The 14,308-nt window shown below is 43.5% G+C and overlaps 2 protein-coding genes across 4 annotated transcripts in view; one reads left to right on the top strand and one right to left on the bottom strand.

The window, feature by feature from the left end:
* Window positions 1-10,260, top strand: part of CAPN7 (calpain 7) — a 38,436-nt gene extending 28,176 nt beyond the window's left edge. Inside the window, exons 17-21 of the mRNA XM_004483658.5 lie at window positions 2,386-2,531; window positions 3,190-3,252; window positions 3,752-3,882; window positions 8,791-8,883; window positions 9,009-10,260. Of these exons, the coding sequence (XP_004483715.2) occupies window positions 2,386-2,531; window positions 3,190-3,252; window positions 3,752-3,882; window positions 8,791-8,883; window positions 9,009-9,153 (578 nt within the window). The 3' untranslated portion in view covers window positions 9,154-10,260. The remainder of the gene's footprint in view (window positions 1-2,385; window positions 2,532-3,189; window positions 3,253-3,751; window positions 3,883-8,790; window positions 8,884-9,008) is intronic.
* Window positions 10,261-12,419: 2,159 nt separating this feature from the next.
* The window catches only part of SH3BP5 (SH3 domain binding protein 5), a 54,880-nt gene continuing 52,991 nt past the window's right edge, over window positions 12,420-14,308 (bottom strand). For all 3 annotated transcript variants that reach the window (XM_058290634.2, XM_058290635.2, XM_004483657.5), the window contains one exon: window positions 12,420-13,750. In XM_058290634.2, coding sequence (XP_058146617.1) covers window positions 13,575-13,750 — 176 coding nt within the window. In that variant the 3' untranslated portion in view covers window positions 12,420-13,574. The remainder of the gene's footprint in view (window positions 13,751-14,308) is intronic.

Genomic DNA, 14,308 nt, shown 5'->3' with positions numbered 1-14,308 from the left:
AGATACTTGCTATTCCTGCACACACCGTGCCCTTGCTGTCCCTTTTCTGTTTATTCTGCCAGCAATCTCTCTCCTCCCTGTCCTCTCCTCATATACTCTTTTTACCTCGTTCTGCTTAATGAGCACGGTTAAATCCCAGCCGAAATGCCATTTCTGGGATAACCTCTGCAGACTGCCAGGCACAACGAGTCTCTTTCTGTGGGCCTTGGGGCCGGTAACAGCAGGCAGGGACGGTCCTTTCTAAGGCCATGCGTACCCATCGTGAGCCAAGCAGGGCTCTGCGTTCAGGACGCTCACGTTCTAATGAGGGAGACAGAACGAACAAAAACGCGTGTGTTTCTCCTGGCATGCTTTTGTTTATTATCCGTGTTTTATACAAAAATAAGACAGGGTCATGTGTTGGTGACTGGTTGGATGGTCATGGAAGGCCTCTTTGAGAAGGAGTAAGAGGAACTCTGAAGGACAGAAAGTTACCAGTCGTGCAAGAAATAGCAGGGAAAGCAGTACAGGCAGAGGGGGCAGCTGGTGCAAGGACCCTGAAGTGAAGAAAAGAGGAGTATGTTCCAGGATTTGAAAAAATACGGTATCAGAGGTCAGGAAGGTACGCAGGAGTTAGGTCACACGGGGCCTAAGCGCAGCAAGGCGTTGGGCTTCTCTTCTAAGTGTGATTACAGGGAAATTCTGGAGTGTCTTCATAAGGAAATGACGTGGCCTGATTTTTTAAGAACATTCATTTTAGAATATATTGGAGGGGGCCAAAAATGGAAGCAGAGAAACCGGTTAGATGATTTTATTAGTTTACGTGACAAATGATGGTTTGCACAGGGATAGTATAAGTGAAGATACAGTCAAGATTCAGGGGTTAAGATTAGGACAGAGAAGGGACTTTTGGACTTAGCCTTCTGGTGGCCCTAAGTGGCAGTAAAAAGAACAGTGTTGATGGAGGGTTGGGGCTAGAGACCCACCCAGCGGAGAGCTTTGAGAAGAGACTTTGAGGGAAGGAAGCAACCAGTGGCAGTTTAAGTGATGGGGGAGATGGGGTCAAAAGTGATTTTGTAGGGCTTTTTTTTAAGTCCTAGGAGAACATGGCGTTCCTGCCTGTGCTTACCCGTCACGTAGTGTGTTGAGGACCGGCCCTCAGCCTCCTGGTGCCCTAGGCTCTTGAATCTAGGCTTGGCACATGGTCAGTCCAGTGATGAGCGTAACGTTAAACTGGTCAGATTTTCCAGTTTTCATATGCTGGCCATTACACAAAGAGCACCGATTCTCAGCATTAAAATGTCATATGACTTTTCAGCTTCAAGTATGTTATTCTTTTTACCTTTGTTTAAAAAGTCTTTGCTCCCTCCTTATAAATATTGTGATTCTACCTTTCCAGAGTACTTTCAAGTTTATAGTTTTATTTTCATTACAGTATTCCAAAATAAATAGGACAGGCTTCATTATTCCCCTCTTGATAGATGAGTCGCCTGAGACGCAGGTTAGAAACTTTGTCCCAGAGCACAGACACAGCACAGTAAGAGCTGGACTAAGGTTCATGCCTCTTTATCAGTCTTGATTGATGTGTTACTATCAAAGCATATATCAGGCCTCTCTCTTTGTATTAGCAAAGTATTAGGAACAGTCTGAATAGCCATTGGTGGAGGAAGAGATAAAATGTGTTAAATTCCTATGATGAGATATTATGCAGTTAAAAGGAATAAAAAATAAAATACATCTGCGTAGAATAGAATGGATCTTAAAAGTGTGTTGAGTGAAAAATGAAAGATGAAACAAGGCATGTGCTGTCTGTTTTTAGATCTGTGCTCACACGGGACACTATGTAAGGAATGTGCCTTCCTTCCCTTCATTTTAGGGGTGTGTGTATGTGTGTGTAAAAGAAAAATGAAGTTCCCACCAAATCCATCAGAGTGGAAGGAAATAAGACTAAGGTGGTGGTTAAAGGGAATTTTGTTTTATAAAGAAACTAGTATGATCAAAAAATGTTCATTTCTTTTTTTTTCTTAAAAACTGTTAATTTCATTCTGAGTGGTAGAGAACATTAGATATAAATTTATATACTTTTGCATAAAAATTTTTTTGAAAGAATAAACTAATTCTGACTTTAAAACCCTCTGTGGGAGAAAAAAATGCATTATGGGGCAAATAGCAGGGATTATACCTCATTGAATTTCAAGATCGCATTTATGTGTTAGAAACTATTTAAAATATGGTACTAATGAGTTGTGGATTACAATTCTTTAAAATTATATCATTATATTTTAAAGACACAGAACCCATTATGGCAGTGCCCAATTTTTTTTTTCTCCCATCAACCATAAAACTTAAATTCAAGAAAGGAGCTCCAGCATCCCCTTTTCTGTAAACCTGCTTGTTCATTTGCAGCCGATCCACCTCCATACATTGATGGGATTCGAATTAACAGCCCTCATTATCTGACCAAGATCAAGCTGACCACCGCGGGGACACACACCTTCACGCTCGTGGTTTCCCAGTACGAGAAGCAGAACACCATCCATTACACCGTCCGGGTGAGTAAGGCCAGCGCGCCAGGCACTCTCAGGCGCATAAGGCGCACGCGTCCTCTGCTTCTCGGGTGACTGTCTGCAAGAAAGGTTCGTTTCTGAAACTCGGTTGTTTGCTAAAGTATATACTTTTGTTTTTGAGTGTGTATATCTGTCCAAATTCTATATTAAATTGTTGATGCTTCCTTTAGAAAATGACTTCTACACATCATGTTTTTAGTTTGAATAAGATTTTGAATGCACATTAATTTCAGAGTGATAGTTTAGTCCTGAGATAATGTGGTATAAGCAGATGAATAAATTCACTTACAAACCACTTGCTCTCAGGTGGCTGGAAAGGTCACTGTCACTCCGTTCCGCATAGATTTGGCATAGATCAGGAGCTCAATGCTGAGTAGATTTTCAGATGAAAGGGACCTTGGGAGCTGCTTCCACCGCTCATTCCTCAGACCTGGAGGGACTGATCTGTCACACGGAGCGGCAGGGGGAGGCAGCAAGAGCCCGCTTCCCTCTCACTGGACCGCTGTTGCCGTCAGGCTGCCCGGAGAATAGGGCTTGGATCTGTAGGGCAGCTGATGCTTTAGTTTTCAGTCTGTTCTTTTGTTACTTTGATGTTTTTATAAACATGAAGTTAATTAGTGCAATATGTTTTTTTTAAATCCAGGTATATTCAGCATGCAGTTTTACTTTTTCAAAGATTCCTTCACCATATACTTTATCCAAACGGGTAAGAAAATTCTCTTCCTGGGTCATCATCTCAGCATTCTAACATGTGAATTCCTTTTCCCATTTTTCATTTTATTCTTCAAATTTAACAATTTCCTAAGAAATAACACAGAGGAAATGGAAGTAGTCTCTAGTCTGGGTTGAAAGACTAAATCTTCACATGAACAGCATTAAGTGATTCTATAGGGAGAAACAGGAAGAAATTCAGAGCAAGAAGACTAATACCAACTGCTTGATGGAAAGCCCTGTGGATAAAGAAAGAATTTGTGACTAACTCCGCAGGGTGGGATGGATGAGTCCAGGAAGGGTTAAGAGAGAAGTCTTGGCAGAGGGGGAGGTAGAGCTTCGAGCAATGCAGCAGCCCGGTTGGAACGGAGGGGAGGTGGGATAGAAGAAGCCACAGAGTGCAGACTCAGCACGGAGGCACGAAGGAGTTTTGCCCTGAAAGTAGCATTTGAGAATGTGAAGTTTTATTCATGTAAAAACTTGTTTTTTATCAGATAAATGGAAAGTGGAGTGGTCAGAGTGCTGGAGGATGTGGAAATTTCCAAGAGACACACAAAAATAACCCCATCTACCAATTCCATATAGAAAAGACTGGGCCATTACTTATTGAGCTAAGAGGACCAAGGTTTGTGATGAGTAACTTTCTTAAATTAATGATGCTATATTTAAAAGGAGCTTATGGTACAGAGTAGAATTTAGAAACAGACCTGTGAATATATGGACACTTGATTTTTGGTAAAGATAAGTTGCAGAGGAGTGGGGAAAGGAGAGTATTTTTAATAAATGGTGCTGGAACAATTGAACATCCCTGTACAAAAACAAGATAATTGGACCCCTGCCTCACATCATAGCTAGAAAACACTTCCAGGTAGATTCCAGACCTCAATGTGAAAGGCAAAACCCGTAAAGCTTTAGAAGACAACACAGGAGATACCTTAACCTCAGTATAAAGAAAGATTTCATAGATTAGACACACAGAGCACACAGACAGATTCATAAATATGCTGCATTAATAAAATCCCTAATTTTTTACAAAACGAACAAAAACTTGAACAGGCTGTCACAAAAGAGGTAATCCAAATGGCCAGTAAGCCATTGTAATAGTCAGAAATTGGAAACTTAATGATATAGTCACACAATGGAGTACAACATAATGAAAATGAATTATAGCTACTTTCTTTTTTTTAATCTTAAAACTAGGGCTGAGCAGAAGAAACCACACTTCTGTTAGAGGCAGGAGTTGAAATCAGAAAGGAGGAGTATACGAGAGACTTGTGTGCTGAGAGGGCTCTGTTGATTTGGATGGTGGCTAACCAGGTCTTCATTGACTTTACAAATTATTTGTTTTGTATTTATGTTTTATATACTCTGTTATATTTCACAGTTTATTTCCATTAGAAAAGGTGTAGGTTAACAGAAAAATCATGCAGAAAGCACATAGTTCCCATATATCCCCCTATTAACATTTTGCATTAGTGTTGGATCTTTGTTACAGCTGATGAAAGATTATTATAATTATACTTTTAACTACAGTCCATAGTTTACAATAGGATTCATTGTGTTGTACAGTCTTATAGTTTTGGTTGTTTTTTAAAATTTTTATTCTACTAACATTTACAACCTAAAATTTCCCCTTTTAACCACATGCAAGTATTGTTTGCACTGGTTTTAATTAAATTCACAATGTTGTGCTACCATCACAACCATCCATTATCAAAACTTTTTCATCACCCCAAACAGAATTGATTTATCCTAATTATTTCATATCAGTGAGGTCATGCAATATTTGCCCTCTTAGTTCTGGCTTATTTCACTCTCAGCACATCTTCAAGGTTCATCAATGTTGTCACATGTATCAGAACTTCGTTTCTTTTTAAAGCTGAATCGTATCCCATTGTATGTATATATCACAAGTGACGGACACTTGGGTTGCTTCCAGCTTTTGGCACCTGTGGCTAATGCCGCTGTGAACATTATCTATGGCTGGAATAGATGGGTTCCAGTCTCTGCTTCCAGTTCTTTTGGGTATATATCTAGGTAGGAAATTGCCAGGTCCTATGGTAATTCTACCTTACCTTTCTGAGGAACCACCAGGCTGCCTTCCACAGTGGCTGCACCGTTTTACATTCCCACCAGCAGTGAAGGAGTCGTTCCTGTCCTTCCACATCTTCTCTGGCTCGTTTTCCATTTTTTCAATAGCAGCCTTTCTGGTGGGTGTGAAACGATAGCTCATTGTTCTTTTGATTTGCATTTCCCTCATGGCTCATGATGTTGCCCATCTGTTCATATGCTTTTTGGCCATTTGTACATCTTTAGAGAAATAGTTATTCATATCTACTGCCCATTTTTTAATTGGGTTGTCTTTTTGTTGTAAGTTGAAGGATTTCTTTATTCTAAAAATTAGCCCTTATTGGATATGTGGTTTCCAAATACTTTTTCCCATTCTGTAGGTCTTTTTACTTTCATGATGAAGTCCTTTGAGACACAATTTTGCTGACATCACATTTAAGCTATTTTTTACATTGCTCATGCCTTTGATGTATAAACACTGAGAAACACAAGGTCCTGAAGGTGCTTCCCTATGTTTTCTACTAGGGGTGTTATAGTTTATGTTTAGGTTTTTGAGCCATTTTGAGTTAATTTCTTAATATGGTGTGTGGTAGAGATCTACCTTCATTCTTTTGCATATTAGGTGTATCTGATTTTCCCAGCACCATTTATTGAAGACACTATTTTTCACCCTTGAGTGGTCTTGACACCCTTTTCAGAAATGTTGGCTAAAGGACAAATACTGTACAATTGCATTACTATGAACCAAATATACTGTGTAACATATTGTATGACTCAAAAAATATGTATTCAGTACATTTTTTAAAAAATCACTGGCCGTAGATGTGTGGGTTGATTTCTAAGCTCAATTTGATTTGATTCCATTTGTTTCTGTCCTTGTGCCAAAACCATGCTGTTTTGATTATTGTAGCTTTCTAATAAGGTTTAAAATCAGGAAGTGTATGATGCCTTCAACTTTGTTCTTTTTCAGGATGGCTTTGGCTATTCAGGACCCCTTACCCTTGTATATAAATTTGATAGTTGGTTTTTCCATTTCTGCAAAGAAGGCTGTTGCAATTTTGATTGGGATTGTGCTGAATCTGTAAATCGCTTTGGATAAAATTGACATCTTCACAGTATTTAGTCTACTAACCCATGAACGTGGAGTGACCCTCCATTTACTTTGGTCGTCTGTTCTTTCTTTCAGCAGTGTTTTGTAGTTTTCTGTGTACAAGTCCTTGACCTCCTTGGTTAGATTTTACCAATCTACTGGGCGGTGGAGTTTCATACCAAAAAAGTACAGTAGTACTGGCATTTATAATTACCCATCTGGTTACCTTTCCTGGAATCTCGCTGTCTTTATGCCACGTCAGTGCACTGTCCAGTGTGCGCTTTTCAGCTGAGAACTCCCTTTAGCAGTGCTGCCGGGCAGCTCTAGCGGTGATGAGCTTCTGCTTTTGTTGACCTGGGAATGTCTTCATCTCTCCCTCGTTTTTGAAAGACAGTGTCACAGGATTTAAAATTCTTGGTTGGCAGTTGTTTTTTTCAGAACTTTCAGTATTTCATCCCACTGCCGCCTTTCCTCCGTGACTTCTGATGACAAATCAGCATTTACTCTTCTTGGGACCGCCTGGTGTGTAACATGTTGCTTTTCCCTTGCAGCCTTGAGAACTCTGTCCTTGGCCTCGGCTTTCAGGAGTTTGACCCCGTGTGTCTGGACGTGCTCACCTTTGAGTCTATACTGTTTGGAGTATGCCGGACTTCTAGAATATGCATGTTCATGTCTTTCGTTATAGTTGGGAAGTTTTCTGTCATTCTTTGGAATATTCCCTCTGCCGCCTCCTCTCTTCTCCTTCTGGGACTCCCGTAATGCGCATCTGGTACATTTACTGGTGTCCACAGGGCTCTTTAGGTTCTGTTCACTCTTTTCATTCTGCTTCTCAACCTGGGCCATTTCAGTTGTCTTGCCTTCAGGTTCACTGATCGTTTCTAATGCCAGCTTCAGTCTATTACTGAAATCCTCTAGAGAGTTTTTCATTTCAGTTCGTGTGGTCTTCAGTGCCAGGATTTGATTTATTCTTCACTCATTGTTTTCCTGATATCCTTTATCTCCTTGAGCATACTGAGGATTTTTTTTTTAAGGCTTTGTCCACTATGTCCTAAGTCTGGTCATCCTCATGAACCGTTTCTGGATTTCTGGCTTCTTCCTTTGGCTGGGCCACAATTTCCTGTTTATCTTGCAGTCTTTTCTTGCACACTCTACATACTCCCTACAAACTACTTTCTACCCCTCCTGGGTATGACTTAAAGCAGATATCCTTGGCTCCAGTGCACTGTGGCTTACCTGTTTCCTACCCTGCATTAGCTGTCTGCAGGTTGCTTCTGCCTGCTGGCAAGGTCTGGGAGGGCGGCTGGATAGCAATGTCCTGGCCCCACTCCCTGCCACCAGCAGACTGGTGGAGCCAGCGGGCACCGGGCCGGGCGCTGGGGCACATAGCCACGCCTTCCTTTGTTTTCTCCTTCTCTTTCTAAAGCTGTTTTCTCAATTGTGCCGTCGCCCACTTCCTGCAACTATTTAACTGTTTTCCGTATTTTGAGGAAGAAGGCTTTGCCAGTTTCTGCTTGTTGTTCAAGGATTCTTTGGGGGAACAGCATCCTGGGCATCTTAGGGTGCTGTCTTGGTCAACAAGTGCATAGTTCACGATTTTTAAAGTTCATTAAAATATAGAGAATGCAAATAAAAACACTTGCTTCTGAATAAAATTAGGCTTAATTTTGCTTGCCTTACAATCTAATTCAAAAGAAACTCATAATCCTTTAGATACAATTAAGCTACTTTTCCACATTTCAAAACCTTTCACCTCTTTGATGGTGAAGTATGGTGTCTAATTGCTCTTTTGGCATTGAACTTCTAGGCAAAGCTATGTGAGGATATTAACGCTATCACATACGTACGGTGCAAACAGTTTTCCCAGGTTGTTTTGTTGGTTTTTTTGGCAGAGAAAAATATTTTCATTTTAAGCAATCGAATCTTTTTTTATGGTTTTGTTTTGCTGTAGGCAGGATATCCCCAATATCAAATACATTTTCACTATATTTTTCAGTTCTTTTATGGTTTTATTTTTTTATTGCTTTATTTTCATTTTAATGTTATTTCTATCCTATCTATTTCTGTAAATGTAGATTTCCAGGCTTTTTCTCCTGTTCTACTGTATCAACCTATTACTATGACAATATTTTATTGTTTAAATTTATATTATTCCTTGGCTTCCCAAGTTAGATTAATATGGCTCTGATTAAAGTACATAAACAGCATTTTGTGTGATAGAAGTACGGCTGTCTTGGAGTGCTGGCCTAGTGAAGCTTGAGGAGGCACATACTTTATTTAGTAGTACGCCTGCCCTTTCAGTAGAGCTCTTTTAAATCATGCGTCTGCTTGAGACTCTTTAACAATAGCAGTGATTCTGTCTCTTCTTAACGCTAGGCAATACAGTGTTGGGTTTGAGGTGGTAACAGTTTCTGTGGCGGGAGACCCCGGTTCCCACGGCTTCCAGAGGAAATCCAGCGGCGACTACAGGTAAGTTTACGCTTTCAAGCCAGTTCATACTGTTTGTTTTGAGAACCAGTGACTGTAACTCGTACAGTCATCTACCGTTCGTGGCATCACCTTGCCTAAGCCCTGCTCTCCGTCCCTGAGTACAGGTGTGGGTTCTGCTACCTGGAACTGGAGAATGTGCCTGCTGGGACCTACAATGTCATTCCCAGTACTTTCCTGCCCAGGCAAGAAGGACCCTTTTTCTTGGACGTCAATAGTGCTACACCCATCAAGACAACACAGCTTCAGTGAAGACATCTCAGCGGTTACTGGATCTTACGCTTGCCGAAGACCAGCTCTTAGATGAGAACACACACCTGCAGGATACGAAACGCAACGATAAGAACTTCAACCTCTAAAAACACGTCACAGCGGAATCCGGTGTGCAAGTCAGGATGTTCGAGGAGACTCGTTCATGGTCAGAATTACCCTAGGTCTCCCAGAAGTACAGTTTACCTGGTTTTGGATATATACTGAACTGGCCCATGCCATATAAAAAAGTGCCCATCATTAAACCAGACTCGTGCTGTTTCCATTGTGAGAGGCCTTTGCTCAGAGGACAGGGAGACTGAGTCCATTGAGGAAAAGGAGTGGGAATCTGAGAGCTGGTACAATACCCTGAAATTTTACATTATTTTTCTTTTTTCAGAGCATGTTGTAAGTAACTGCTTGTGTTGTGACTCCACTGTACATCTTGGGCAAGTCATCACCCAATGAATCCTGTCACTATAACCAGATTTTAATTCTGCATTATTTATAATATTGAAATATTTGTTGCCCAAGTGTTCAGAAAGAATAAAGCTTTAATAAGTGCTCATGCTTAAGAACGGGTTGTTGAGGTTAGATACGTACCTCTCATCAAATCATGTAAAGAGAGCTGAAGCATCTGTACTCTTGCAGCTTTTATGTTTTATCAGGTTGACTGAAAATGGTAATCTCCTGAGACATTACATTCAGCTTTTATAGTCTTTTTAATTGTGCTGTAGTTCAGTGCTCTTTATGGTAGCAGCACTTTGAAGAAAGTCAATTGAGAATTTAATATATGATGATTAGATAGCATTCAGAAAAGGCAAATTGAATTGCCAAGTCGTATCATTGTGTAAATTATCAGTTTACATAAAAATACATCAGAACAGAAATATACCCCAAATTTTAAATCTCTGAAAATAAGTTGGGATTTTTCATTGTCTCTACTTTTATAACTATCAAGATTTCTTATTTTGTATTTCATACTGCCTTTAATTGAAATAAAATGTTTATACTTACGGGGAAAACTACATAGTTTATTATAAGATATGTTCCATCTAAAAGAGAAGATGTTAAATATATTTGCATGAAAAATTCATGCCTCAGCAAAAATGTCTGTTTTTTGCATTCAGGGTATAATAGATAATTATAGCAGTGAAATTTCACTTTGGCAAATATTTAGTGCTTTCAATTTCAGCACATTTGACTAATTTTCTATGGCCTTTATAGGTCCAAAGAGAATGCTACAGAAATATAAGGGAAAGATTTTCAGTTTGGCATATACATAGACTTACATGAAGAAATGATAACTTAATGTTGAACCCTGAAGCTGAGGCCTCCAAAGGCAAACTAGAGAGTAGCCAGCAGTTATTGCATGTTTGCCATGTGCCAGTGTCTTTCTCCTTTTAGTGTTCTCACCAGCTGAATATTAAGGAAACAGCTTGCCCCAGGCTCACAGTCTGCCAGAGCCCTCAGCTACCTGTACCATTTTGTAACTAAAGCCTTCTCAGAGAAGCAGCAAGCTCAGAGCTGTTTCTGGAAGATACTCCCAGGGATGGTGGAGACAGACAGGGGCATTAAGGTCATGGAGCACACAGGCTGGGCCCTCCGAGGTCCCGGGTCACAGGGGGACAGACGGGCGGCAGGGCGAGCACCGGGCGGTGGTGGGCGGCAGGGGAGGTGAGGACGGCTCAGCCTCCTGATTTCACCAGCAGCCAGAGGCCCTCATGGAGACTCTCAGAAGGGGAATTTTCTTTTTTGCTATATTAAAGTAGAAGTATCCAGAAAACCCAGATCTAGAATCAGCATGTGGTATGGTAAATAAGAGTACCCCAAAAAATCAAAAGTCAAATGCAAAGTAAAGATGAGTGAGAACTGAATTGGGGGAAATGCCTAGGCAGTGAAAGGAAACATTCTTTCCTGGCTTCCAGTCGTTCTGGGTAGCCAACGCTTTGAGCCAGAAATTGACCACACATTATTAGCATCATCATTAGACCCAACATTAGACCATACAACCTGGCTCTGAGAAACTCTTAGACTTTAACCATCCCGATTCTGGCTGCTTTTCCAGATAGTGTTTTTCTAGGGAAAAGAAAGAAAAGAAGAAGAAGAAAGCAGTGCCTCAATGGCAGAGTAATTCAGGAAAGTCTCAGTATGTCTACTGTAGAGTCACGGTCACTAGGAGAATTCGGGTATACTGTGTAGTTCCTCTCTCAGCCATACAGGAAGGGACGATTTTTAAGATTTATTTTACTTATTTCTCCCCCTCCCCCTCCTCCCCCCGTTGTCTGCTCTCTGTGTCCGTTCGCTGTGTCTTCTGTGTCTGCTAGTATTCTTGTTAGGCAGCTCTGGGAAACCAATCCCGGGACCTTGCAGAGTGGGAAGGAGGCGATTACTCCTGCACCACCTCCGCTCCCTGTTCTGCTGAGTCGTCTTCTTTTCTCTCCTGTGTCTCCTGTTGCATCATCTTGCTGCGCCAGCTCTCCACGTCAGCTGGCACTCCTGAGCAGGGCAGCTTTCCTGCGCACGCCGGCACCCACACAGGTGGCTCTCCTGCATGGGGCCGCATTCCCGCAGGGTTGGCACTCCGCGTGGGCCAGCTCGCGCTCAGCAGGAGGCCCTGGCCTTTGAACCCTGGACCTCCTGCATGGAAGATGGGAGCCCACTTGGTTGAGCCACATCCGTTTCCCTGGAAGGGACTTCTTTATGAACTTGCCTGGCAAAATAGTAACTACTTAGGTTAAAAAATATATATTTGACATTGCAAAAGGTTATCTTTTCTGAATTTTCATTTTCATCTTAAAAATGATTGTTGGGATTCACTTGCTTTAATATGAAATACAGACTAAATACCCAGCACTCTAATATTATTTTCACTAGAGAAAGAGCCAAGATAAACCACTATCTGATTCATGGCTGCACATCAGAATCCCTGAGGAACTTTAAAAAAATACAATAACAACAAAAAAGTCCAATGCTTAAGTGTGTCCCAAAAATCATTCAAACCTGTCTCTGGGGATGACGCTCGGCCAGCGGTATTTTCTAAGCTCCCTAGACTCAGCGTGCAGCCAGCAGGGAGAATTGCTCCTCCAGCCTAACGCCGCCCCCGCCACGGCCTCAGTGCCCGGCTCTAGCAGCAGCAAAGCGGAATGCTTCATCAGTGACGGATCCAGGACCTTGGCTGGAGATGACAAGTAACCACTGAGTTCCACCCTCTTCCTTAGAGCAGGACGGATGCCCACGATAGAAAGTTCACATGGAGTCACAGAAAGTTAGGCATTTTCTTAAGCTGTTTTTATTACACCCAAGGTATTAAGACAAGTACAAAATAACCTTGTAATCAGGATACTGTATCAGTCAATAAAAAAGGAGAACTCACTATGGTATGAAGAGATTTACAAATGACTAAAATATACAAGGCTCTGACAATTAACATAACTTGAAATGGAAGGAGGGTGCTCTTTTAACTGCTAAATTTTCTTAGCAAAAAAGTACAAATAAAGACAGTGCTCTAAATATGTGTAACTAGGAAAACATGAAAGGAAAGCCGTCTTGACACTTAGCACTATTAGCATAACAGACTCCACTTCTATTTGATGGCCTCTGCCACATGCCCACTCCCGTCCTAGCTTGGGGACAGGATCCTCTCGGGTACTAGCGCAGCGTAACCCTTAGACAACTGCATTCGCTTTAAAGGTAATGCCGTGTCCTCTAGACGCAGCAGCGGCAGCCACTGCGCACAGGCACATCAGCTGGGTGCGCTTCTCCTGGAGGGTCTCCCCAGGCCACACGGCCCCTCCTCTACCCCCGCCACCCTCAGCCCGCCCTCCCCACCCCGGCATTCACCTTTCCCACCCCAAAAGTGTTGCTCATGCTAACCTTTCTAGAAAATGGTGTCAGAAGCTTCCCTCTGCATACCAGAGGGGATGAAAATTGTGTCCTTGACCTAAACACCCAGGTCTTGGATTTTTCCTTCAAGCCTTCAACGAGTCAAAAAGGTATCTTTGCGTACTTGCAGTTTTGGGGTTCTGTTTTTGCCATTTTGATTTTTAACTTCACCTAGATCCCCCGGGATATGAAGGAGAGAGCATTTCCATTTTCCCCGAACAGGCAGGGTGAGAGTGGGCAGAAGCAGGCTCTGGGCCCCGGTGTGGCTGAGCCCCGGGCCCCCTCCCCGGCGTGGGTTCTCGCGGGAGTGGGTTATTGCTTCCACGAGGCGCGTGGGCCTGCCCCGTCCACCTGCGAGCTCTACCCTGCGGACAGACCCGCCCCGAGCGCTTGCCCAGAAGGAACGTCCTCAGCCCCGAGGTGCTGACCCCTGGTTAGTGTCGTTTAACTGCGTACGATTTGGCATCTATTAAGTGGTCGTTGGCACAAGGTTCTCCATAGTCTCCTGTATAAACACTGATACGCGCACGGCCGCGGGCTCAGCCCGTCTGCACCGCCTGCAGGGCGCCGGGCGGCCCGCCTCGCCCTCGGGCGCACTGCAGGGACAGCTGCTGCACGCCCTTGGCCAGCGCCTGGCCCTCGGGGGACGCGGCGCCCAGAGCCCGGCCGCCCGCTCTGCCGCTCGCCTTGTTCTCCGCTCCTTCCGCCCTGTCGCCTGCAGAAAGGGGAAGGTCACCCGGTGAGCGCCCATGCCAGCTCCAGTGGAACCCGGCCGCGTGCGCACAAGTGCGTGCACACCATGCAACCGCCTGCACACCACACAGCCACGTGCGCACCACACAAACGCGTGCACACCACACAGCTGCCTGCGTGCCACACAACCGCGTGTGCACCACAGCCACGTGCACACAAGTGCGTGCACACCACGCAATCGTCTGCACACCACACAACCGCGTGCGCACCACACAACCGCATGTGCACCACAGCCACGTGCACACACGTGCATGCACACCATGCAACCGCCTGCACACCACACACCGCGTGCACACAGCTGCCTGCGTGCCACACAACCACATGCACACCACAGCTGCGTGCACACAAGTGCGTGCACACCACGCAACCATCTGCACATCACAACCGCGTGTGCACAACCGCATGCGCACCACACAAGTGCATGCACACCACACAGCCGCTTGCACACCACACAAGTGTGCGCACCACACAGCTGCCGGCTGCTCTGGCTCCAGCCGTGCGCACCTCGCAACCGCGCACC

Source organism: Dasypus novemcinctus, chromosome 31 (genome assembly GCF_030445035.2).
Source record: "Dasypus novemcinctus isolate mDasNov1 chromosome 31, mDasNov1.1.hap2, whole genome shotgun sequence".
NCBI lineage: Eukaryota > Metazoa > Chordata > Mammalia > Cingulata > Dasypodidae > Dasypus > Dasypus novemcinctus.
Note: the sequence above shows the minus strand (reverse complement) of the source record. Positions and strands in the feature narration are given on the sequence as shown.